Below are 25,280 nucleotides of genomic sequence, written 5' to 3' on the forward strand. Positions count from 1 at the left end.
TCACAATTCCATATGTATTGCGATTCTCACGATTCCATATGTATTGCGATTCTCACGATTCTATATGTATTGCGATTCTCACGATTCTATATGTATTGCGATTCTCACGATTCCATATGTATTGCGATTCTCACGATTCTATATGTATTGCGATTCTCACGATTCTATATGTATTGCGATTCTCACGATTCTATATGTATTGCGATTCTCACGATTCTATATGTATTGCGATTCTCACGATTCTATATGTATTGCGATTCTCACGATTCTATATGTATTGCGATTCTCACGATTCTATATGTATTGCGATTCTCACGATTCTATATGTATTGCGATTCTCACGATTCTATATGTATTGCGATTCTCACGATTCCATATGTATTGCGATTCTCACGATTCTATATGTATTGCGATTCTCACGATTCTATATGTATTGCGATTCTCACGATTCCATATGTATTGCGATTCTCACGATTCCATATGTATTGCGATTCTCACGATTCCATATGTATTGCGATTCTCACGATTCCATATGTATTGCGATTCTCACGATTCTATATGTATTGCGATTCTCACGATTCTATATGTATTGCGATTCTCACGATTCCATATGTATTGCGATTCTCACGATTCTATATGTATTGCGATTCTCACGATTCCATATGTATTGCGATTCTCACGATTCTATATGTATTGCGATTCTCACGATTCTATATGTATTGCGATTCTCACGATTCCATATGTATTGCGATTCTCACGATTCCATATGTATTGCGATTCGATACGGTGATTTTATTTGCGATTCGATGTTCCAAAGATATTGCTCACCATATGTCTGCTGCAGAAGGACAATAATTATTTTTTATTTATCCAATTGCGATCCAAATAACGATCTTGTCTCATCGCTGCAACTCCCCAAAAGGCTCGGGAGAGGCGAAGGTCGAGTCATGCGTCCTCCGAAACACAACCCTCCAAACACCCACCACTTAAACTGGAAGTCAGCTGCACCAATGTATCAGAGGAAATACCATTTAACTGACGACCGACGTCAGCCTGTTGTGACACAGCCTGACCGCTGTGCCACTCGGGAGGCAAGAAAATTAGTTTTGATCAGTCATGAAAATAAAAGTGCTGAAAACAAATTGGCTCCCTATTTAAAAACCTCTTAAGGATCATACCCTTTTTTTCAATTTTCGCCTAAAATGTCATACCCAAATCTAACTGCCTGTAGCTACTGCCTGTAGCTCAACTTTGTAGTTTGTGGAAATGTGAAATTAATGTAGGATAATATAACACATTAGATCTGGCAAAAGATAATACAAACAAAAAATAGTGTTTTTTTCATCTTTGAAATGCAAGCGAAAGGCCATCCTTTCAGATAGGAGTCTAGGTGTTATTTATATTTTGGCCACCAGATAGCGGCAATGTGTGTGCAAAGTTTCAGACGGATCTAGTGAAGAATTACATTACTGCACAACATTTTGTATCAAGTCTGCCAGGAGTTTGCCCAAATGTGCCAAATTGGTCAATTGATTAATTTTCAAGTACATAATTAGAGAGAACATACAAAACTGCTATGGTAATACAAAATTAAACTTTACACACTCCCATGAATGTCATACATGATGGATAATTAGCTTATACACAAACTTTCACACATCTAGATGGCGGGGTGGGTGTGGAGCCAGAGACTGCAGGGGGGTCAAACTGTAGACACCAGTTCCTACATTTGAACATAAAAAAGGATTTTATCAAACAAAACTATGCTACATTTAATCTCTGGGACCCTCAGGAAGACAAATCAGAGCAAGATTACTGAATGTAACAAACCAGTTGCTGTGATAAAACTGTTTTGTTGTTGTGCACTCTCCTCAAACAATAGCATGCTATTCACTGTAGTCGCTACTGTTAATTGGACACTGCAGTTAGATTAGCAAGAATTTAAGCTTTATGCCCATATAAGACATGTCTATGTCCCAGAAAGTTGGTTGTTGTATATAACATCATTCTAGTCACATTAGCGCACGTTAGCAACAACCGTCCCGTAGAGGTTAAAAAGGAGATGGAGAACAAGCTATTAAGGAAAAATACTGGAGTATTACTGCAATTACAGCCAACTAACGCAAAAATAATGTTGCAATATTGTCACTAGTAAATAGGTTAATTTACTTCTCGACCTTTACCTCTTGCAGATGATATGGTGCCAGCATGGAAACGTGCCATACTTTTTTGTTTTTGATCACCAATTAATTTGTCCTGTTTCATAGAGTTATGGAAAATTATTGTTTACAGAGGTGAGGTTTGTTACTGAATCACTTTTTATTGTGTTTTTAGTGGCCCAGCGGTGTGCTTAGTGCTTGTCCATTGTTCTTTTAACGTTTGTCATGATTGTGCTTGGCAGAGGCGGCAGCTGAAGTTGTCTTATAAAAAGTAACGTGGATAGGTTACACTTTCCCTCTCTCTCCCTCTCTCTGTCTTCTCTCTCCCTCTCTCTGTTTTCTCTCTCTTTATCTCTCTGTCTCTCTCTCTTTCTTCCCTCTGTTTCTCTCTCTGTTTCTCTCTCTGTTTCTCTCTCTCTCTCTTTAACTCTCTCTTTGTCTTCTCTCTCTTTATCGCTCTCTGTCTCTCTTTCTTCCCTCTGTTTCTCTCTCTCTCTTCTCTCTCTCTCTCTTTGTCTTCTCTCTCTTTATCGCTCTCTGTCTCTCTCTCTGTTTCTCTCTCTGTTTCTCTCTGTTTCTCTCTCTGTTTCTCTCTCTCTCTCTCTCTTTAACTCTCTCTTTGTCTTCTCTCTCTCTGTCTCTCTCTCTTTCTTCCCTCTCTGTTTGTCTTCTCTCTCTTTATCGCTCTCTGTCTCTCTCTCTGTTTCTCTCCCGGTTTCTCTCTCTGTTTCTCTCTCTGTTTCTCTCTCTGTTTCTCTCTCTGTCTCTCTCTTTGTCTTCTCTCTCCCTCTCTTTATCTCTCTCTCTCTCTCTCTCTCTCTCTCTCTTCCCTCTCTGTTTCTCTCTCTCTTCTCTCTCTTTATCGCTTTCTGTCTCTCTCTTTCTTCCCTCTCTGTTTCTCTCTCTGTTTCTCTCTCTCCCTCTCTCTGTCGTCTCTCTGTCTCTCTCTGTTTCTCTCTCTGTTTCTCTCTCTCTCTCTCTCTGTCTTATCTCTCTTTATCTCCTCTCTCTCTCTCTCTCTCTCTGTCTTCTCTCTCTTTATCTCCTCTCTCTCTCTCTCTCTGTCTTCTCTCTCTTTACCTCCCTCTCTCTCTCTCTCTCTCTCTCTCTTATCTCTCTTTATCTCTCTCTCTCTCTCTCTCTCTCTCTGTCTTCTCTCTCTTTACCTCCTCTCTCTCTCTCTCTCTCTCTCTCTCTCTTATCTCTCTTTATCTCCTCTCTCTCTCTCTCTCTCTCTCAGTCTTCTCTCTCTTTATCTCTCTCTCTCTTTATCTCCTCTCTCTCTCTCTCTCTCTCTCTTATCTCTCTTTATCTCTCTCTCTCTCTCTCTCTCTCTCAGTCTTCTCTCTCTTTATCTCTCTCTCTCTTTATCTCCTCTCTCTCTCTCTCTCTCTCTCTCTCTCTCTCTCTCTCTCTCTCTCTCTCTGTCTCTCTCTCTCTCTCTCTCTCTCTCTCTCTCTCTCTCTCTCTCTCTCTCTCTCTCTCTCTCTCTCTCTCTCTCTCTCTCTCTCTGTCTCTCTCTCTCTCTCTCTCTCTCTCTCTCTCTCTCTCTCTCTCTCTCTCTCTCTCTCTCTCTCTCTCTCTCTCTCTCTCTCGCTTTCCCTCCCTCTCTCTCTTTCTCTCGCTCTCTATCTCCTCTCTCTCTCTCAATTCAATTCAAAGGTCTTTATAGGCATGGGAAACATAATAATAATATAATATAATATATGCCATTTAGCAGACGCTTTTATCCAAAGCGACTTACAGTCATGTGTGCATACATTCTACGTATGGGTGGTCCCGGGAATCGAACCCACTACCCTGGCGTTACAAGCGCCATGCTCTACCAACTGAGCTACAGAAGGACTACAATGTATGTTTACATTGTATGTTTACATTGTCAAAACAAGTAGAATAGATAATAAACATAAGTGAAATAAACAATAAAAAATGAACAGCAAAGATTACACTCAAAAATGTTTCAGAGGAATTGAGAAATTTCAAATGTCATATTATGACTATGTTCAGTGTTATAACGATGTGCAAATAGTTAAAGTACAAAAGGGAAAATAAATAAACATAAATATGGGTTGTATTTACAATGGTGTTTGTTCTTCACTGGTTGCCCTTTTCTTGTGGCAACAGGTCACAAATGGATTTGTTTTCAAATTCTTAGTGGGTCTGTGTAATCTGAGGCAAATATGTGTGTCTAATATGGTCATACATTTGGCAGGATGTTAGGAAGTGCAGCTCAGTTTCCACCTCATTTTGTGTCTTCTCTTGAGAGCCAGGTCTGGCTACGGAGGCCTCTCTCAATAGCAAGACTATGATCACTGAATCTATACATAGTCAAAGCTTTCCTTAATTCTGGGTCAGTCACAGTGGTCAGGTATTCTCCTCTCCCTCTTAATGGTTGAATTGTTATTTTTTTAAACCTATGCTAAAATGATAATGCACAAGATACCGTGGTATATCATGAATATGGCTGGGGGAATGTGGCTGGTGTTGTGTTGTCAGGTAGAATGTTGTCACTGCTTGAATGTTCCTTGGCCACTCAGCAAGCAGGAGCTATCAAAGACCCATATGGTGTGCTGATGTGCATTAAAGTCTCCTACTGTATTCTTGTCTGTGTTCTCCTCCCCTCTCAAACCTGTTCCACCTTTCTAGTAAGCCGACTCCTCTATGACGCTTCCTTTGCTGTCCTCCGCTTGGTGTGACGTGCTTATGCCATTATTCCTGTCCCTGCTGCCTCGCTCTGTCTCACTCCTAGTCCTGCCCCGGATGGATGGAAGAGGACGAAGAGGGCGGAAAGCAGTGTGCACCGTGGACCTTTAGCCTTATAAACTCTCTCTCTGGAAACAGTAACGCAGTAATGTATACGAAGCTGGACTAGCTCTGGGACTGGACAGAAAGAATACTTTGTTTATTGTTCCATACAGGCAGGGTTCTGTTAGGGCGAGAGATGGAGATGCATCATGAATAACAGTATTCAGTAGAGGGGAGGCGAGGCGAGAGCATGAGGATACAATAGCTTTAAGTTTTATGGTGCTACTGTTGCTGGAGCAGATTTGGGCACGGGGCCTATGGAAACACGCACCCAGCTGCGGAGCATGCTCCCCCCGTTTTCTAACGCTCCCTCTCTTTCTCTGCTTCTCTCGCTTAACATCTTCACTCTTATACACATTTTAACAGTGTCTCTAGTCTATTTCATTGTCTCACAACCCCATACTTTAAAAAAATCTCTTTTAACCCTCACTTTGTCAGTCCTCTCAACTTTCTCTATTTTCACTCAAAACCCCCATCCAACACATCCAAGACCATTTCCAGAAAAGCTCTTTCCTCTGAGCCCCAGGTATATATGCCTAGTTCTCACAACAATGCCATTTGCTATCCAAAGTGCTGAGGCACTGCCTGTGCTACTCGGCCGCCTTGACTCCTGCATGTCACCCCCATGCGTCTGCGGTGATGTCTGAGGGATTTTATCTTCCATAAGCCTCTGTTTGTTTTGGGCCACCCAGTGGCTGATAATGGCCCCATTACTGGAGAATAAGGGCTCCTGTGCAGTTTGCTGGAAGACCCACTGTCTACAATCTGGATCCTACCCAGCTGGCAACTCCCCCTACTCCCTGCTCCCTGCTTCCTGCTTCCTGCTATCTCCAAGGTAGCCACTGGCCAGGTTATTTTTAGGACCTGCTGCATGGGACTGTTAGTGCTCATGATGTCATCGTGTTGTCTGGGTTTTGTATCAGTGTTTCACAGTGTAATAGGACACTTGACATGCTGTGTGTGAAGCTGTGGGATATGTCTGAAGATTTGGTGTTCTGAAGAGACTTTACAGTCATGTACTAGGTTTCTGTTCATTCTAGGCCTAATCCATTTCCAATGTCATTCTTTCTTTCTTTCATTCTCTCTCTCTCTCTCTCTCTCTCTCTCTCTCTCTCTCTCTCTCTCTCTCTCTCTCTCTCTCTCTCTCTCTCACTTCCTTCCTTCCTTCTCTCTCTCTCCTTGTTATTGCAGTCTTGTGATGTGGGGCAGGTGCCTGAATTCCTCTTCACTTAGATAATGGAGAAGAAACTGTCAGTTGACACAAGCTATTAATAATTCAATTCCATGAGTGGTTCAATAGGAACATTCTGTACTGTTTACGCTGAAGCAGAATTCTAGTTTAATGATTCAATGGCCCAAAAGTCCCCTCCTCTACAGTCTGGGAAAACGATCCTGCCAGGAAATGTAGTTCTTCTAGTAGGCCGAGTGTCCTGTCAGGGCAACACTGTGTGTCCAGTCTCGAGTGTCCTGTTTGAATGTGTTAAACAACGCATCCTTCCTCTTTTCTTGAAGAAATCACTTGTTGAAACGCTGAAACGGTGGAAACTGTTTGCATTTATCAGATGCTTCGGCCTACATCAAGTAAAAAAGGACTAACATGTTTATTTTATGAACGGGGCCTGGACTTGTTTTTTTTCGTGGTATCCAATTTGGTTGTTACAGTCTTGTCTCATTGGTGCAACTCCTGTACCAGACTTGGGAGAGGTGAAGGTCAAGAGCCGTGCGTCCCCCGAAACACGACCCAGCCAAGTCGCACTGCTTCTTGACACAATGCCCGCTTAACCGGGAAGCCAGCCGCACCAATGTGTCAGAGGAAACACCGTACACCTGGTGACCGTGTCAGCGTGCATGCGCCCGGCCTGCCACAGGAGTTCCTAGAGTGCGATGGGACAAGGACATCCCAGCCGGCCAAACCCTCCCCTAATCCGGACGCCGCTGGGCCAATTGTGCACCTCCCCATTGGTCTCCCGGTCGCGGCCGGCTGAGACTGAGCCTGGACTCAAACTAGGATCTCTAGTGGCACAGCTAGCAACTGCGATGCAGTGCCTTAGACCACTGCACCACTCGGGAGGCCTCAGGGCCTGGACTTGTTACTCTGTATGTAGTCAGAGTCCCAGTGTGTGAGGTGCAATGGGCAGAGTCCAGTCTGTTACTGTTTATGCACGGCTAAGTCATGAGTCAGACTGGATTCAGCTTAATCCACACATACCACATATCCCTGTGTTATCATGTTATCTCTTCAAGTCCGTCCGTCCGTCAGACTCCAAACACATCCTGTGCTCTTCAACTCTGTACCTGCCTAGCCCACTACTGCTGGATGTATAGCATGGTATTGTACTCACACAATCATGGGTTGCTGCTAATCATTGCATGCGAGAACATCAAAACCTAGTTTTATCATGTTGAATATGAAGCAAGAACAAGATGAGTTTGGATTGACTCCTAATGCGTTTTATGAAACCTGGTGCTGGCCCCTTCCTGCATTAGCCTATGAGACATTTTCATGCCAAACATGTAGAATGCAGACATTGCTGAATGTAGAAATAATCTAGGCTAGCATTCTACCTCTACAGGAAACCTCTATGGCTGCTCTGTCAGTATAGAATCAACACGGGTAAGAGAGAAGGTTAGAAATGAGACTATAGTAATTACATGGGGATTTGGGGATTCCTCAGAAATGAGTTCAGTGTAGAGACGACTGTCTAGACAGAGCTGTGCTCTGCTGCTGAAACAGAGCTTATAGAGTGAAAGCTGTGAAAACAACAGGACCGTTTTCAATAAAGCCTGTGTGTATGTATGTACTGCATGTCTGACGGTATGTGGGGACAAGGGAATGACTGTATGTTTACAGTACTGGAAAAGTGTATTTTGTATGAGAACTTGTCCATTCCTTTTGTGATTATTCTGAAGAAGGACATTGAAGGCCGAAACGTCAGTCTTTTAAATGTATCAAATAAAAGGATGCATTTTTAATGGGGAGCGAGCGTTGATGAGCAAACAGGTCTTAAGACCTGGAGACTTGTGTTGCTGGTAATTTAATATAGATAACATAAAGACTTAAAGCGATACTTCAGGCATGCTAGCAGATACTCATAGACTTCCAGTTATTGTGCTAACACTAGTTAGCATGGACTCACTTAACTACCTCTATAACTTCCTTCATACTGGACACAGAGACATTAAATTGGTATCCACAAGTTAATCTGACACCGGGGAAGTAGATAATGGGCCTTATTGCTAAAATGCCAAAGTATCCCTTTAGGGTCAGGAGGCTAACATAGTCTTGGTGTGGTTAGACCCAGGGACGGACATAGTGATTTGGAGGCAGCTTCATTAAATAGTACCCGCAAAACACCAGTCTCAACATCAACAGTGAAGAGGCGACTCCGGGATGCTGGCCTTCTAGGCAGAGTTCCTCTGTCCAGTGTCTGTTCTTTTGCCCATCTTAATCTCTTTTTTTTATTGGCCAGCCTGAGATGTGGCTTTTTCTTTGCAACTCTGCCTAGAAGGCCAACATCCCGGAGTCGCCTCTTCACTGTTGATGTTGAGACTGGTGTTTTGGGGGTACTATTTAATGAAGCTGCCAGTTGAGGACATGTGAGGCATCTGTTTCTCAAACTAGACACTCTAATGTACTTGTCCTTTTGCTCAGTTGTGCACCGGGGCCTCCCACTCCTTTAATGAATTTGCAAATAAATTCATTAAAAATCCTACAATGTGATTTTCTGGATTTTTTCTCTCATTTTGTCTGTCATAGTTGAAGTGTATCTATGATGAAAATTACAGGCCTCTCTCATCTTTTTAAGTGGGAGGACTTGCACAATTGGTGACTGACTAAATACTTTTTTGCCCCACTGTATATATGCAGTGCATTCGGAAAGTATTCAGTCCACTTGACTTTTTCCACATTTCCATTCATTAATCTACACACAATACCCATAACGACAAAGCAAAAACAGGTTTTGACATTTTTGCTAGTTTATAATTTTTGGGGGCGAAATATCACATTTACGTAGGTATTCAGACCCTTACTCAGTACTTTGTTGAAGCACCTTTGGCAACGATTACAACCTTGAGTCTTCTTGGGTATGATGCTACAAGCTTGGCACATCTATATTTGGGGAGTTTCTCCCATTCTTCTCTGCAGATCCTCTGAAGCTCTGTCAGGTTGGATGGGGAGCGTCGCTGCACATCTATTTTCAGGTCTCTCCAGGAATGTTCGATCAGTTTCAAGTCCGGGCTCTGGCTGGGCCACTCAAGGACACTCAGAGACTTGTCCCGAAGCTACTCCTGAATTGTCTTGGCTGTGTGCTTAGGGTCGTTGTCCTGTTGGAAGGTGAACCTTCGCCCCAGTCTGAAGCCCTGCGCGCTCTGGAGCAGGTTCTCCATAGGGATGGTGCCAGGTTTTCTCCAGACGTGACGCTTGGCATTCTGGCCAAAGCGTTCAATCTTGGTTTCATTAGACAAGATAATCTTGTTTCTCATGGTCTGAGAGTCCTTTAGCGGCCTTTTGGCAAACCCCAAGCGGGCTGTCGTGCCTTTTACTGAGGAATGGCTTCTGTCTGGCCACTCACCATAGTGGCCTGATTGGTGGAGTGCTTCAGAGATGGTTGTGCTTCTGGAAGGTTCTCCCATATCCACAGAGGAACTCTGGAGCTCTGTCAAAGTGACCATCGGGTTCTTGGTCACCTCCCTGACCAAGGCCCTTCTCCCCCAACTGCTCAGTTTGGCCTTGTGGCCAGCTCTAGGAAGAGTCTTGGTGTTTCCAAACTTCTTCAAATTAAGAATGATGGAGGCCACTGTGTTCTTGGGGACCTTCAATGCTGCAGAAATGTGTTGGTGCCCGTTCCCCAGATCTGTGCCTCAACACAATCCTGTCTTGGAGCTCTACGGACAATTCCTTCGACCTCATGGCTAGGTTTATTGGTTTTTGCTCTGACATGCACTGTCAACTGTGGGACTTATATACAGTCGTGGCCAAAAGTTTTGAGAACGACACAAATATTAATTTTCACAAAGTCTGTTGCCTCAGTTTGTATGATGGGAATTTGCATATACTCCAGAATGTTATGAAGAGTGATCAGATTAATTGCAAAGTCCCTCTTTGCCATGCAAATGAACTGAATCCCCCAAAAAGATTTACACTGCATTTCAGCCCTACCACAAAAACCATCTGACATTATGTCAGTGATTCTGTCGTTAACACAGGTGTGAGTGTTGACGAGGACAAGGCTGGAGATCACTCTATCATGCTGATTGAGTTCGATTAACAGAATGGAAGCTTCAAAAGGAGGGTGGTGCTTGGAATCATTGTTCTTCCTCTGTCAACCATGGTTACCTGCAAGGAAACACGTGCCGTCATCATTGCTTTGCACAAAAAGGGCATAACAGGCAAGGATATTGTTGCCAGTAAGATTGCACCTAAATCAACCATTTATCATCAAGAACTTCAAGGAGAGCGGTTCAATTGTTGTGAAGAAGGCCTCAGGGCGCCCAAGAAGGTCCAGCAAGCGTGAGGACCGTCTCCTACAGTTGATTCAGCTGCGGGATCGGGGCACCACCAGTACAGAGCTTGCTCAGGAATGGCAGCAGGCAGGTGTGAGTGCATCTGCATGCACAGTGAAGCGAAGACTTTTGGAGGATGGCCTGGTGTCAAGATGGACAGCAAAGAAGCCACTTCTCTCCAGGAAAAACATCAGGGACAGACTGATATTCTGCCAAAGGTACAGGGTTTGGACTGCTGAGGACTGGGGTAAAGTCATTTTCTCTGATGAATCCCCTTTCCGATTGTTTGGAGCATCTGGAAAAAGCTTGTCCGGAGAAGACAAGGTGAGCGCTACCATCAGTCCTGTGTCATGCCAACAGTAAAGCATCCTGAGACCATTCATGTGTGGGGTTGCCTCTCAGCCAAGGGAGTGGGCTCATTCACAATTTTGCCTAAGAACACAGCCATGAATAAAGAATGGTACCAACACATCCTCCGAGAGCAACTTCTCCCAACCATCCAGGAACAGTTTGGTGACGAACAATGCCTTTTCCAGCATGATGGAGCACCTCAGGGAACGAAACATCGATATTTTGGGTCCATGGCCAGGAAACTCCCCAGACCTTAATCCCATCAATCCTCAAGAGGCGGTGGACAAACAAAAACCCACAAATTATGACAAACTCCAAGCATTGATTATGCAAGAATGGGCTGCCATTGGTCAGGATGTGGCCCAGAAATTAATTGACAGCATGCCAGTGCGGATTGCAGAGGTCTTGAAAAAGAAGGGTCAACACTATTGTACAACAATATTGACTCTTTGCATCAACTTCATGTAATTGTCAATAAAAGCATTTGACACTTATGAAATACTTGTAATTATACTTCAGTGTGCCATAGTAACATCTGACACAAATATCTAAAGACACTGAAGCAGTAAACTTCGTGGAAATTAATATTTGTGTCATTCTCAAAACTTTTGGCCACGACTGTAGACAGGTGTGTGCCTTTCCAAATCATGTCCAATCACTTGAATTTACCACAGGTGGACTCCAATAAAGTTGTAGAAACATCTCAAGGATGATCAATGGAAACAGGATGCACCTGAGCTCAACTTCAAGTGTCATAGCAAAGCGTTTGAATACTTATGTAAATAAGTTATTTCTGTTTTTTATTTATCAGAAATTAGCAAACTTGTTTTTTTTTTAAACAACAACTGTTTTTGCTTCATCATGGGATACATTGTGTGTAGATTGATGAGGGAAAAAAATATTGTATCAATTCTAGAATGTTGAAATGGGGAAGGGGTCTGAATACTTTCTGAATGCATTCTGTGTGTATTTATTTATATTTATATATATTTTTTTTAATACCATGGAATTACCCGTATACCTTTACTTGGAAATGCCCTATTCATTTCCAGTCATTTGTTGGCTCAATACCGGGTTATTAACACAAGTCTCGTGACACTTGTGGGGTCGTAGAGCAAAACGGAGAACCCCATCATGTTCGTGAAAGTCTTGTCTTTCCATACTAGTGTGCAGCCCAAACGGTTCTTACACTACGACACCTCCTGGTCTGACAAACACAGCTGTAGCTTAGCCACCTTCCACCACAGATGCGGAAAGATGACATCAGCAGATGCTGTGGATTGAGATGCAGCCTATGCAAAAAAATATCTCTAGCTGAAACAGATGGATTTTGATGGGGGCATCAAGCGGATAATTCATTTTTTATTTTTACTTAACAATTAATTAGCATTCAAATCTCCAGTCTGACACCAATGCTGACACCGGACTGGGTGGGGTCACCCTAGCGAAGTTATCTTTGTAACCATGCCCTCTTCTTTGAGTAGTTTGCTTTTCTCACTCTCCTCTTACCCCAGAATTGAAGTGACATATCTCTCACCCCTGTAGCTTTCTCTCGTGAAGCCAATGACCTACATACTGGAACAGCTCAGATAAGCACCATGGTTTATAAAGTTATGATGTATGTCTATGAAGTCTATGATGTAATGTTTGTAGTTTCAACATCCACTGACTACTGTTTGAGTTGTCTGATTATCCTAGGTTACAAAATATATTCAACAGAAAGACTGGACTAATGCAGTCCCAACCAATGTGCATGACAACAGTTGCTTGCCAATCTATCTAGAACGTTAAATGGTTATTTGGCTCTCCCCATAGGAGAACCCTTTAAATAACTGTTTTGTTTCCAGGTAGAACTATTTTGGGCTCATATAGAACTCTTACCACAGAGGGTTCTACATGGAACCTAAAAGGGTTCTTTCTACCAGGGTTATCCTATGGGGACAACCGTAGAACCCTTTTGGAACCCTTTTTTTCTAAGGCTGAACAACTCTGAGCAGCTTTTCTGGTGGGATTGGAATGATGTCATCCTCTCTAGTTCTTCAGTGCCTCAATGTTTCTCACACATTAGCAAACATAAGCTACCACCATCAGCAGCTTCTCTGTTTCTCTCTCACCGACTCATAAACGTATCCTACTTTACTCAGCAAAACCAATGGCATCTTTGTTATGGAGGTTCGTAGTAGAAAATTGTTTGGTTTTATTCACAGACTCAGATGGAAAGTGCTGATACTGGCAAAAGAGCACGGCTCCAGCAGTGTGAACAGCTACTTTTAGCTTTCGCCCTGCAGACAAGAGAACTCCTGCAGCAAGCGTTGTGTGTGTGTGTGTGTGTGTGTGAGTGAGTGAGTGAGTGTGTGTGAGAGAGAGACCAATTCTGGCTGCAGCCCAGGGCTTTGAACTCTGGAAAGTTCAAAGAGGCAGATCTGTCTAGACTCCAAATATCACTTTACACAAGAGTGGCGACTTTGGCCTCAGACGATGTCTATAGACAACCCATATGAACACATTTTAATAAGCCCATAGCCTTCTTTAGATATAATCATGCGGACGTTATATGACCTGCAAAAATGTTTGTTTATGAGTCCTGACTTCAAGCAAAGATGTACAGCTGCAGCCATAGGGGGACATTTATTATTGCATGCTACCTACTTTTTGCTAACTTTCACACTAAAGGACCACACAACCAGTTGACACGGTCCATTATCTTGCAATGCACTTAACATGTATTAGTCAGTGGCAATAGAATTCACAGTGGCCTGATTATATCACGTTAATTAACACAGACCCTATTCATAGAAAACTCGATTCATTCCAGTGACTCACAAAGGACTCTCCGGCATGTTAATTAATAATGTGTGGGTGAGTGTGTGTAAGGTACAGTAGAGTAGTGGGCCTGCTGTATTAAATACTGTTGGTGGTCCTGTTGAGGTTGACATGTGAGGGCTGGAGAGTGGTGGCGGGGGGCGATGGGGTGGGCTATGTTATGGGGTGGTCTCTCTCTCTGATCCTAGGTGGTAGAACTACTGTATGGTGGCTGTGTGGCCCCCCACCTTGGAGTTACTGCAGGGGGATGGGGGTGCCCCTCCCAAAGTCAATTCGGATGGTGGTGGTGATGGTTGGCATCAGATCAGAGGACTTGCTAGCCTGACTCACTTGGGTTGGGCTGTTTAAAAAATCACTAATGTTGAGCGGGTCAGAAAACTCCCTTTCACTTCAGACTGATTGAACTGGTCTTTCGAAGCCACAAAAAGGTTTCTATGGTTCGGGGGCGACAGTAAATACAGGCCTAACATCAGTGTACGAGTCTACGGTATCCAGGACCAGCTTACCTCTGCTACACACTGTCATTTAGTACCGTAGTCTGTTCTTTGTAAGCATGCACTGTGACCTTTATTCAACCCTAACTTCTATGAATTTCAGGTTGAATTTAAAAAATATATATATATATATATATTGACAAGTGACAGCCAACATCAACTGACTGCAGCTCCATCAGAACCCACGGAGCCCAGTTTGACCCAGGTTCTAATGCAGCACTCTCTTCCTTCTGCTAGAAACAGCAGAACACATGAGCTCCTCAGGCCTGTCTTCTTTCCAAGAAGAGGAAATAAATATCCGGTTGCTGTTTACTGCTCTTAGGAGGGATCTTTACTTCAGTCTGTGATACCCTAACGACGTTCTCTATCACGTTGACTTTAAACTTCAGCTTGATTAATTTTGATTGTGGCACGTCATCATGGTGCGAAGCTGGAATATTGTACACATCTTTACTCTTTATGAAGTTAAGAGAGAATCAAGGAAGCTGGAGGAATTTGGAGGAATGTATTATGTATAATGTGATGTATTACCATAAGATGTAAAAATGACTTTATAAACACATTTGATTGATTGATTTGATTGACAAATCAGTTTTCTGATTTACACATTGTCTTTTTTTCATTCTATTGTTATGGTTCACTTGAAAAGCTATCGTGCTTCTGTTCTGTCGGAGGATGATGTTACATCCTTTTTTCCCTCGGGTCAATGACTGTTCAGCTCTGTTAGCTTGACTCCTTGTGTTAGTTTAACACCAGGAACTGACCCACCAAAAACCTGACATGGTGGCAAATGGGCGGGGCTTTTCTCAGAACTCTTGGCTAGAAGTGTCTCTGGAAGAGTATTTTTGATACATATTTGCATTGGGGGTTTGGGGTTTCAGGTTGATTTGGCTTGACTGGAATGCAGGGTAGGCAGAGATTGCACTTGTGATACAGAATTTTCCTTTGGTCACATTGTACCAGGGAAACTAAATCAAGAAAGTCTTTGAAAGTATCTGACATGTATTTTACCCAGGGCTAAATGAAAGTCTTTGACAGTATCTGACATATGTATTTTACCCAGGGCTAAATGAAAGTCTTTGAAAGTATCTGACATATGTATTTTACCCAGGGCTAAATGCAGCAACAAAGCTTTCCAGCTTCATCATTGTCCAGCTATGTTTTGCTCTGGAACGTTGTGCTTTAATCAGTCATCCCAAAGCAAAGGCCAGGAAATTAGAGTCTTCCCTCCTTCCTGGACACAAAGAGAAATACAGTGGACGCCTGTCGTAGCATCAAAGACTTTAGAAGGAATCGCATCCTGTTGGGCACAGGGGTCAAACAAAACAACCCAATCACTCTAATGGAGGAACAGGATAATTTGAATCCTAGCTCTGGTCCTGTGCACACTGCACACTTCTCTAATGGAGGAACAGGATCATTTGAATCCTAGCTCTGGTCCTGTGCACACTGCACACTTCTCTACTGGAGGAACAGGATCAGTTGAATCCTAGCTCTGCACCTGTGCACACTGCACACTTCTCTAATGGAGGAACAGGATCATTTGCATACTAGCTCTGGTCCTGTGCACACTGCACACTTCTCTAATGGAGGAACAGGATCATTTGAATACTAGCTCTGGTCCTGTGCACACTGCACACTTATCTAATGGAGGGAACAGGATCATTTGAATCCTAGCTCTGGTCCTGTGCACACTGCACACTTCTCTAATGGAGGAACAGGATCATTTGAATACTAGCTCTGGTCCTGTGCACACTGCACACTTCTCTAATGGAGGAACAGGATCATTTGAATACTAGCTCTGGTCCTGTGCACACTGCACACTTCTCTAATGGAGGAACAGGATCATTTTAATATTAGCTCTGGTCCTGTGCACAGTGTACACTTCTGTATTTTGATCATTAAGTTGTGTGTAATTACATTCATATTCTTTACTGATATTACACAATGTTTCTTACATTTCACTCTGCTTTAATTCCTCTGCAGTGTGCATGAACATAGGACTTTTAACACTGGATGCTGATTGGCTTAGTTGAAGATTTAATAAGGCCTACCTTATTGTGGGCCTCGTTGTTGCACATGTGGTGTTTCTGTTTATTACACAATATGTTCTGAGAAAAGTGCTCAATGTTTCCCGTCTCTTGCAGTAAAAAATGAAGTGTGTATATGTGTGTGAGAGGGAGGGAGAGGGAGTGAAAAAGACACAGAAACCAGAGATCCCAGGAAGCAGAGGAGAGGATGTGTCCAGGCATGTTCCCATCATCCCTGTAAATGATTACCAGGAAGGGGAATTAGAGCTCAGAGGGAATGACTCCTCTAACTGACTATGAACTTTACCCCACTTTACTTCACTCCGGACACTACTCTCAGAACTCTACTCTCAGGACTCTACTCTCAGAACTCTACTCTCAGGACTCTACTCTCAGAACTCTACTCTCAGAACTCTACTCTCAGGACTCTACTCTCAGAACTCTACTCTCAGAACTCTACTCTCAGAACTCTACTCTCAGAACTCTACTCTCAGGACTCTACTCTCAGGACTCTACTCTCAGGACTCTACTCTCAGGACTCTACTCTCAGAACTCTACTCTCAGGACTCTACTCTCAGGACTCTACTCTCAGGACTCTACTCTGCACTTAAACTATATTTGCATTTGTATTTACCTTTTCGGCTGGGGATTCAAATCAGAGACCTTTCGGTTACTGGCCCAACACTTTTAACTGCTAGGCTACCTGCCACCCTCTCTTATATACAGCCTGATTTTGTAGAAGATGCTCTAGGCATGGATGTGTGTGTATGTTTGTCTTAACCTGGGGCGGCAGGGTAGCCTAGTGGTTGGAGCGTTGGACTAGTAACCGGAAGGTTTCAAGTTCAAATCCCCAAGCTGACAAGGTACAAATCTGTCGTTCTGCCCCTGAACAGGCAGTTAACCCACTGTTCCTAGGCTGTCATTGAAAATAAGAATTTGTTCTTAACTGACTTGCCTAGTTAAATAAAGGTAAAAAAAATAATACTCAAGCATCTCAATAAGGTGTAACTAACTAACTGCAATCTGCAATTCGGGCCATTCCTATGTGTGAGCATTCCTGCAGAATGCCCCCTCTCCCAGCATTCCATTGGTTCCTACATGAACTCCTCCCCCCCCGAGCACGACATCTTTATGCTTGTGACACTTTTGAATGTTGGTCAAAAGGGAAATAAAAGCATTATCTGATTTTTTTTGTCTCCGCCTAACGGAGTCCTCCTTGCTAGCAGTAGACAGTGTCCTTCGCTCCCACCTGCTGAACACCTACCCTCACCATCATTAACAGAACTGCGGGAAAACCGTGCCTGACAGACGGGGGCGAAGGACACTGTCTACCGGTTGTACCTGCCTCCCGCTAGCATGGCAGACGGCTAGAGCGACACTGTGTACTAGCTAGCTTGATAGTAAGCGACACCGTGTGCCAGCTAGCTTGCTAGTTAGCTAGCACACAGTGTCGCCCCCTCCTCCCACCAGATGTATACCAGAGTCCTCCTTAAGATTAGCTGGCTAAGCTATGACAGAGTGTCCTTCGCTCCCGCCTGCTGAACACCTGCCCCCGCCGTTGTTAACAGAATTTCGGGAAAACAGTGCCCTTCTTCTATGAGGTTCTTCTGTGAGGCATCCAAGGTTATTGTTGTGCATTAATGCCGCATACTGTACTGGAGCGCACCGGCCTCCCGTCTGTCCTAACTGAAACATTTACCAATAGAAATATAAAGAGGGGTCCCTACAGATACAGGAATACCCCGAATTGCGCAAATTGCACCGTTCTCAAGCATCTTGGTAGGCGACCCTGGTGCGTCAGGGTAGCCTAGTGGTTAGGGTCGTGGCCTAGTAACCCAAAGTTGACCAGTTCAAATCCCCGAGCTGACAAGGTACAAATCTGTCGTTTTGCCCCTGAACAGGCAATTCACCCACTGTTCCTAGGCCACCAGTGGAAATAAGAATTTGTTCTTAACTGACTTGCCTAGTTAAATAAAGGTAAAATAAATACAAATTATTGTGACTGTGCATGATGAGGAAAACCTTGTGATGTCACTTAAGGGAAAGGTCTGTGTGTGAATGGAGGAAGTGTGTGAACGGAAGGTGTTGACACTCATGATTACCCTTGTTGCAATGATATATTATTGAAATATTCAAATAGCATGGGCGACTGAGAAAAACAAATTGGTACAACTTAAGGCCAAGTGGCAAACAATAATGCAGGCACTAGGGATGGTGGTGTGAGCATGAGGGTCTGGGCAGATGAGATGTAATAATTATTTGTGTCTATAAGTTGTTGTTCGTATTTATATGTTTGTTTCAGGAGTGTAAAAAATAAATAATGTATTTAAAAAACAATATATATATATATATATAGTACCAGTCAAATGTTTGGACACACCTACTCATTCAAGGTTTTTTTTAATGTTACTATTTTCTACATCAATACTATGAACGCATATGAATCATGTAGTAACCAAAAAAGTGTTTAGCAAATCAAAATATATTTAAGATTTTAGACTCATCAAAGTAGCCTCAAAGTAGCCACCCTTTGCCTTGATGACAGCTTTGCACAATCTTGGCATTTTCTCAACCAGCTTCACCTGGAATGCTTTTCCAACCGTCTTGAAGGAGTTCCCACATATGCTGAGCACTTGTTGGCTGCTTTTCCTTCACTCTGTTGTCCAACTCATCCCAAACCATCTCAATTCGGTTGATGTCGGGTGATTGTGGAGGCCAGGTCATCTGATTCAGCACTCCATCACTCTCCTTCTTGGTCAAATTGCCCTTACACAGACTGGAGGTGTGTTGGGTCATGGAAAAACAAATGATAGTCCCACTAAGCGCAAAGCTGATTGAATGGCGTATTGCTGCAGAATGCTGTGGTAGCCATGCTTGTTAAGTGTGCCATGAATTCTAAATAAATCACAGACAGTGTCACCAGCAAAGCACCCCCACATCATCACACCTCCTACTCCATGCCTCACAGTGGGAACCACACATGCGGAGATCATCCGTTCACCTACTCTGTCTCACAAAGACACAGTGGTTGGAACCAAAACATTTGGACTCATCAAACCAAAGGACAGATTTCCACCGGTCTAATACTCGTGTTTCTTGGCCCAAGCAAGTCTCTTCTTATTGGTGTCCTTTAGTAGTGGTTTCTTTGCAGCAATTCGACCATGAAGGCCTGATTCACGCAGTTTCCTCTGAACAGTTGATGTTGAGATGGGTCTGTTACTTGAACTCTGTGAAGCATTTATTTGAGCTGCAATTTCTGAGGCTGGGGAACTTGTCCTCTGCAGCAAAAGTAACTCTGGGTCTTCCTTTCCTATAAGAGCCAGTTTCATCATAGGTATTGATGGTTTTTGCGACTGCACTCGAAGAAACTTTCAAAGTTTTTGAAATGTTGACTGACCTTCATGTCTTAAAGTAATGATGGACTGTCATTTTTCTTTGCCTATTTGAGCTGTTCTTGCCATAATATGGACTTGGTCTTTTACCAAATAGGGCTATCTTCTGTATACCACCCCTACCTTGTCACAACACAACTGATTTGCTCAGACGTGTTAAGAAGGAAAGAAATTCCACAAACAAACTTTTAACAAGACACCTGTTAATTTAAATGCATTCCAGGTGACTACTTCATGAAGCTGGTTGAGAAAAAAAAACTTGAATGAGTAGGTGTGTCCAAACAATTACTGGTACTGTATATAAAAATATATATATTACCCTTGTTGCAAAGCGCTACCAGCTGCACTGCCTCTTAAAGTATACATGCCTCCAATAAAACATATGGTTATATCAAGCAAAAACACAATGGAGAACTGATTGAATCACACTTTGTTGACACAACAGCAACGTTCCATTATTTGTTTACTGTACATTTCCTTCGCAGACATATGAATGGTTTTGTAATGACATACTGCGCCGTGATTTGTCAAGAGGCTTGCAATGTGACCTAACTGCTTCCCATGCGTCAAAGATGGGTTGGTCTTTACCGTCAGATAGCAGGATGTATGTCTGGGGAAAGATTGAGGGGGGAATGTTCTCTCCCAATACCCGTTCTAAAGTGAGTGGCTTTTAATGCAATGATTGCCAGTTGTTTAAAAAAAACTTATTTTTCTTTCAGATTTCATAAGATTAGATTTCAAAATATTTGACGAGGTAAGTGTTGTCAAATTATCTATAAAAAGGCTATTTATATTTTTGCCATATCTGTTGTGTTTCATGACAAATTCTATAATATTAGCTTTTCTCTTATGTACTTCCTCCATGCAGTGGTGTGGAGGCCAAGATGTCATCGAAGATGCCAAGCTCTAACAACGTAACTCAGGCCAGAAGGACAGTACAACAGCTAAAGATAGAGGCCAGTATTGAGAGGATAAAGGTACGGCATGCTGAAAGTAGAAAGGAGTGCTGAGTAACAAAGTAGATTTTACTGGTCCTTACCTAAATGTCTTACTAAATGCACACCATCTTGCCATTAAGGATAGCCCAATGATCTATTGTTAGTGTGTGTGTCTGTGTACACTATACACGTATATGGGTACTTGTGAGTATGCGTTAGGCTTGGGCGGTATCCAGATTGTCATACCTTTATACCGACCTTGTGCCTTACCAGGATATTCGGTAATACTGACACTGAATACAAGGGTTGCTTTTTCCTCTGTAATCCGAAGGTTAGCAATGCTAACAAGTACATGTAGATTCACATAAAGAATGCTAACTAAATGCTAACAAGCGTTGCAAACACTTTCTACGGTCTCTGACCGAAAGTATTTGCAGGACAGACATCCCAGCTCATAAAGTTATACAAGTAACAAAAAAATGCAGCATCAGTTGGCTGCATGCACAAAACAAATATTAGACAGGGAGGCTCTTGATCCAGGAGGGATATCTCAGCTGTTACCAAACAAAGCTTGATTTTGGAAGAAGCTAACCACTTAGCTAGATATACATAGATAGCTAACTAGCTACTAAATTAGCAAACCAAATGCACAACTGCAGAGCATTTACAACATTTTAGACAGTTAACTTATTAATTATAAGATATCTAACTGACAAATATTTAGTTGTGAATTCCATACTGTAACTAAATCATCTGGTGCGTGCTGCACAACAGGCTCTGTTGTGCAGCACAGGCTCTGGTCTCTCATCGTTGTGTGCTTATATACAAACACCACTTGACCGGTAGTAATCGTCATAATGAAGAATTATTTGACAGGTGAAATAAAGAACACAATCTTCTTTTATCTCCTAGCGTATTGCACAAGTTGACTGCGGGTATTTACTTAAAAAGTAGCGACAAATATTAAAATTTATGGTATATATGGTATACAGCCCAAGCCTAGTGTGCATACTGTACATGTATGTGTGTGAGCAGAGAGACTCCTCCTTGCCCACACACTCATGCACCCTCTCTTATATCACCTGTAGGTATCCAAGGCCTCAGCGGACCTCATGCACTACTGTGGCGAACATGCCAAATACGACCCTCTGCTCATGGGCATCCCTGCCTCAGAGAACCCCTTCAAGGACAAAAAGCCTTGCGCTATATTGTAATGACCCCTTTATGTATCTGTTGGCTTTTTAATGTTCCTGTATGTCTTTTTTTTCTACTCATCCACCCGTCATGCCTTAAAGCCTATAACCTTACCCTTTAATGAAAATGTTGTATTTTATCACTCACGTTGAACATACTTACAGACATAACATACAGTGCATTGATACAGTACATCGTTCAAATGTACCTTGGGACATTGACTGTTAATGTGTGTCTGATTTAGCTCAGTGGATTTAGCCAATGTTTCCGACCAGCCCTTTAACAAGTCTGTTTTAATCATATCTTCTGTCATCTGTATTATAATGACCTAATTTAATATATTTCAGGCTTTGGAGTCATGGTTGGGACATGTGGCTGTATTGTCTTCTTCCCATTGACTCATCATTGACCTGTGCAGCGTTCACGTGCTAGTTGGAACTAGGAAACTCTGACATGTTTGACTTGCTAACCGGTTGAACAGGGCATGTGTTTAACTACAACCAGTTAGCAAATCAAACATGTCAGAGTAACCTAGTTCCGACTAACATGTGAACGCAGCTTCATGCTGTTTATTAATAACTTCCTGGTTCAGCAGGATGGCATCTGGACTGTCAGTGAGCAATGGAGGAAGTAGACCCAGGGACAAATATTTTCTAAAATAGACATCATCAGAGCCCTCAACCTTCTATTAATGTAAAGAGCATAAGTTTTTGATTAGTGCTGAGGATATTTTAACTCGCTGCCAATTTTCGGATGGGAAACTGCAGTGTACAGCTAAGACAGGTAATTCACAACCTCAGTATACAGCACTCCACCCAGCCATTTAAACCAGGTGTTACATAACAGAACACTGTGAGCCAAGTCACCTTAACATATTTACGATAGTAATCATGTAATCAATGTATAGGTTGGTATTTTAAAGAGGGGGTTCAGGTACAAGTATTCTGTTGGGAGAGACCATAGGAGGTGCACCAGCTTGGCACATGGGTTGTTATTAATGGTGTAATAAATTATTTTCACTCCAACTATGTGCACTATACCATGTATTTGAGTAGACTGGTCTCATAGACTAGAAGTAACATAGTAAACGTACATCCGGGACACTCAAATTACACTGAACAAAAATATAAATGCAACATGTGAAGGGCTGGTCCCATGTTTCATGAGCCGAAAAAAAAATCCCTGAGATATTTCCCTACGCCCAAAAAATGAATTTCTCTTAAATTATGTGCCAAAAATTGTTTACACCCTTGTTAGTGAGCATGTATTCTTTGTCAAGATAATCACTCTACTTGACAGATGTGGCATTTCAAGAAGCGCATTAAACGGCATGATCATTACACAGGTGCACCTTGTGCTGGGGACAATCAAAGGCCACTCTAAAATGTGCAGTTTGGTCACACAACGCAATGTCACAATTCTCAAGTTTTGTGGGAGCGTGCAATTGACATGCTGACTGCAGGAATGTCCACCAGAGCTGTTACCTACCATAAGTCACCTCCCACATCCTTTTAGAGAATTTGGCAGTACGTCCAACCGGTCTCACAAGCGGAGACCACTTGTAACCACACCAGCCCAGGACCTCCACATCTGGTTTCTTCATCTGCGGGATCGTCAGAGGAGAAAGGGGGGACTATTTCTGTCTGTGGGGAAAAACTAATTCTGATTGGCTGGGCCTGGCTCCCCAGTGGGTCGGCCTGACTTCGAAGTGGGTGGGCCTATGCCCTATCAGGCCCACCCAAGGCCTCGCCCTTGCCCAATCATATGAAATCCATAGATTATGGCTTAATGAATGTATTCATATTGACTAATTTATTTGTATGAACTGTAACTCAACAAAATCTTAGAAATTGTTGCATGTTGCATTTATATTTTATTTCATTATAGTATATGACATGTTACCTTTGGTATGGTTACATAAGATAGAAAGTTAGTTTTGGCAAAAACAAAAGGAGGTTGGTTGGGATGGGATGGGCGTATAATGCGAATGTCTAGCAACACAAAGGTTGCATGCTTGAATCTCATCACGGACAAATTAAGCATTTTAGCAACTTGGCAACTACTTACTACTTTTTTAGCTATTTTACAACTATTTAGCATATTAGCTAACCCTAACCCTTTTAGCTGGCCCTTCCCCTAACCCTAACCTTAACCCTTTTAGCTGGCCCTTCCCCTAACCCTAACCTTAACCCTTTTAGCCCAACTCCTAACCTTAACCCCTAAGCCCTAGAGCTAACGTTAGCCAGCTAGCTAATGTTAGCCACCTAACCAACGTTAACCATAACAAATTGGATTTCGTAACATATCATCAAAAACTGATGATGGACATCCACAAATTAACACATATCATATGAAACATGACATATCATACTAAATGGAGTGTCTCAATTTACAAACAGAATAATACTAAATGCTCTGAGACCAAGTTGATTTGAAGCTGACCCCAATGTCCTGTGATAGTACCTAGTATCGTAGTTGGGGGGGCAGGACCAAGTTTGGGAAACTCTGTCCTATTGAACAGTAAAAAAAAATAGAATGTCCCGTATGTCCTGTCGGTTAGCTGTTGGGAACATGTCTCGATAAAACGAACCAGCTGTATCGATGTGGTTAGCACAGATAGGCTGGAAAGTATAATTATGTTTGCATTCACAAAGCCTTACAAGTGTTTGCATTGTGGTGTGAAGATTATTATTTTTTTAATTGTTAAATGAAATGGATCTTTCTGTGCTGATTTCCTGTGATTTCTAACTGAATCGTGCCATCGTCTTGTCACTAGCAGAAGAGAAAAGAAAATGTCTGATTGTATACACCTGGTGCTACTGTTTGTAATGTTTGTGTTAACCTCCCTCCAAAAGGTACTTCATTCATCATAAAGGTCTTGAAATCAGAGACAGGGAGACCCAGTAACCCATTATGAATTCTTGAGCGATGACAATTGTATCTCGACCACTTTTCTCTCTGACAGTGTATCTCTCTAATATGCTAAATCTGGCTACTGTTACTTTGTGTGACATCACCAGACAATTCTGATTCAACCAGCATACCAGCAATGGCCTTTATATACCTTTGTGAGACTCGTACGTGACCTTTCCCTGACCCTCTGTGAAGACAGTGTGAACCTGGTGGATTAAAGACATCTGTATGTGGTTTTGTTCATTATATCAAGTGATGGAGCCTTTGTTTCTCTGCTGAGTACAGTCTTTCCTGTTGTTATTAAACATACATTTAGAATTGCACCTTGTCTCCACGGCTTCTTTATTTTTGTTACTTTCTCACTTTTCTCACTTGATTATTAGTCTGATGGTGGGTAATATGGTCCAGTGTGGCTCAGTTGGTAGATCAAGGCGCTAGCAAAGCCAGGGTTGTGGTTTGAGGGACCACTGCGAAAAAGCACGAAAAATGTATACACTGTATAAGAGCATCTACTAAATGACAAAAATGTAATTATACTACCACGTGCAAGAATCCATTGTTCCCATTATGTTAAGACAATCTAACATTGAATTGAAACGTATTATTAAAATGCAGCATTCAATATCACTCATATCTAAAGGGAATAATTAACAAATACAGCTCTTAATTTGAGGCA

General features: G+C 42.4%; 1 protein-coding gene across 2 annotated transcripts in view; it reads left to right on the forward strand.

The window, feature by feature from the left end:
• The window catches only part of LOC118394491 (guanine nucleotide-binding protein G(I)/G(S)/G(O) subunit gamma-12-like), a 47,778-nt gene extending 22,851 nt beyond the window's left edge, over positions 1–24,927 (forward strand). Inside the window, exons 2-4 of one of the 2 annotated variants that reach the window (XM_035787714.2) lie at positions 20,279–20,313; positions 20,428–20,536; positions 21,586–24,927. In XM_035787714.2, the coding sequence (XP_035643607.1) occupies positions 20,444–20,536; positions 21,586–21,711 (219 nt within the window). In that variant the 5' untranslated portion in view covers positions 20,279–20,313; positions 20,428–20,443 and the 3' untranslated portion in view covers positions 21,712–24,927. The remainder of the gene's footprint in view (positions 1–20,278; positions 20,314–20,427; positions 20,537–21,585) is intronic. The other variant, XM_035787715.2, reaches the window with a different exon arrangement.
• Positions 24,928–25,280: the final 353 nt, after the last annotated feature.

Source organism: Oncorhynchus keta, chromosome 15, assembly GCF_023373465.1.
Source record: "Oncorhynchus keta strain PuntledgeMale-10-30-2019 chromosome 15, Oket_V2, whole genome shotgun sequence".
Lineage (NCBI taxonomy): Eukaryota > Metazoa > Chordata > Actinopteri > Salmoniformes > Salmonidae > Oncorhynchus > Oncorhynchus keta.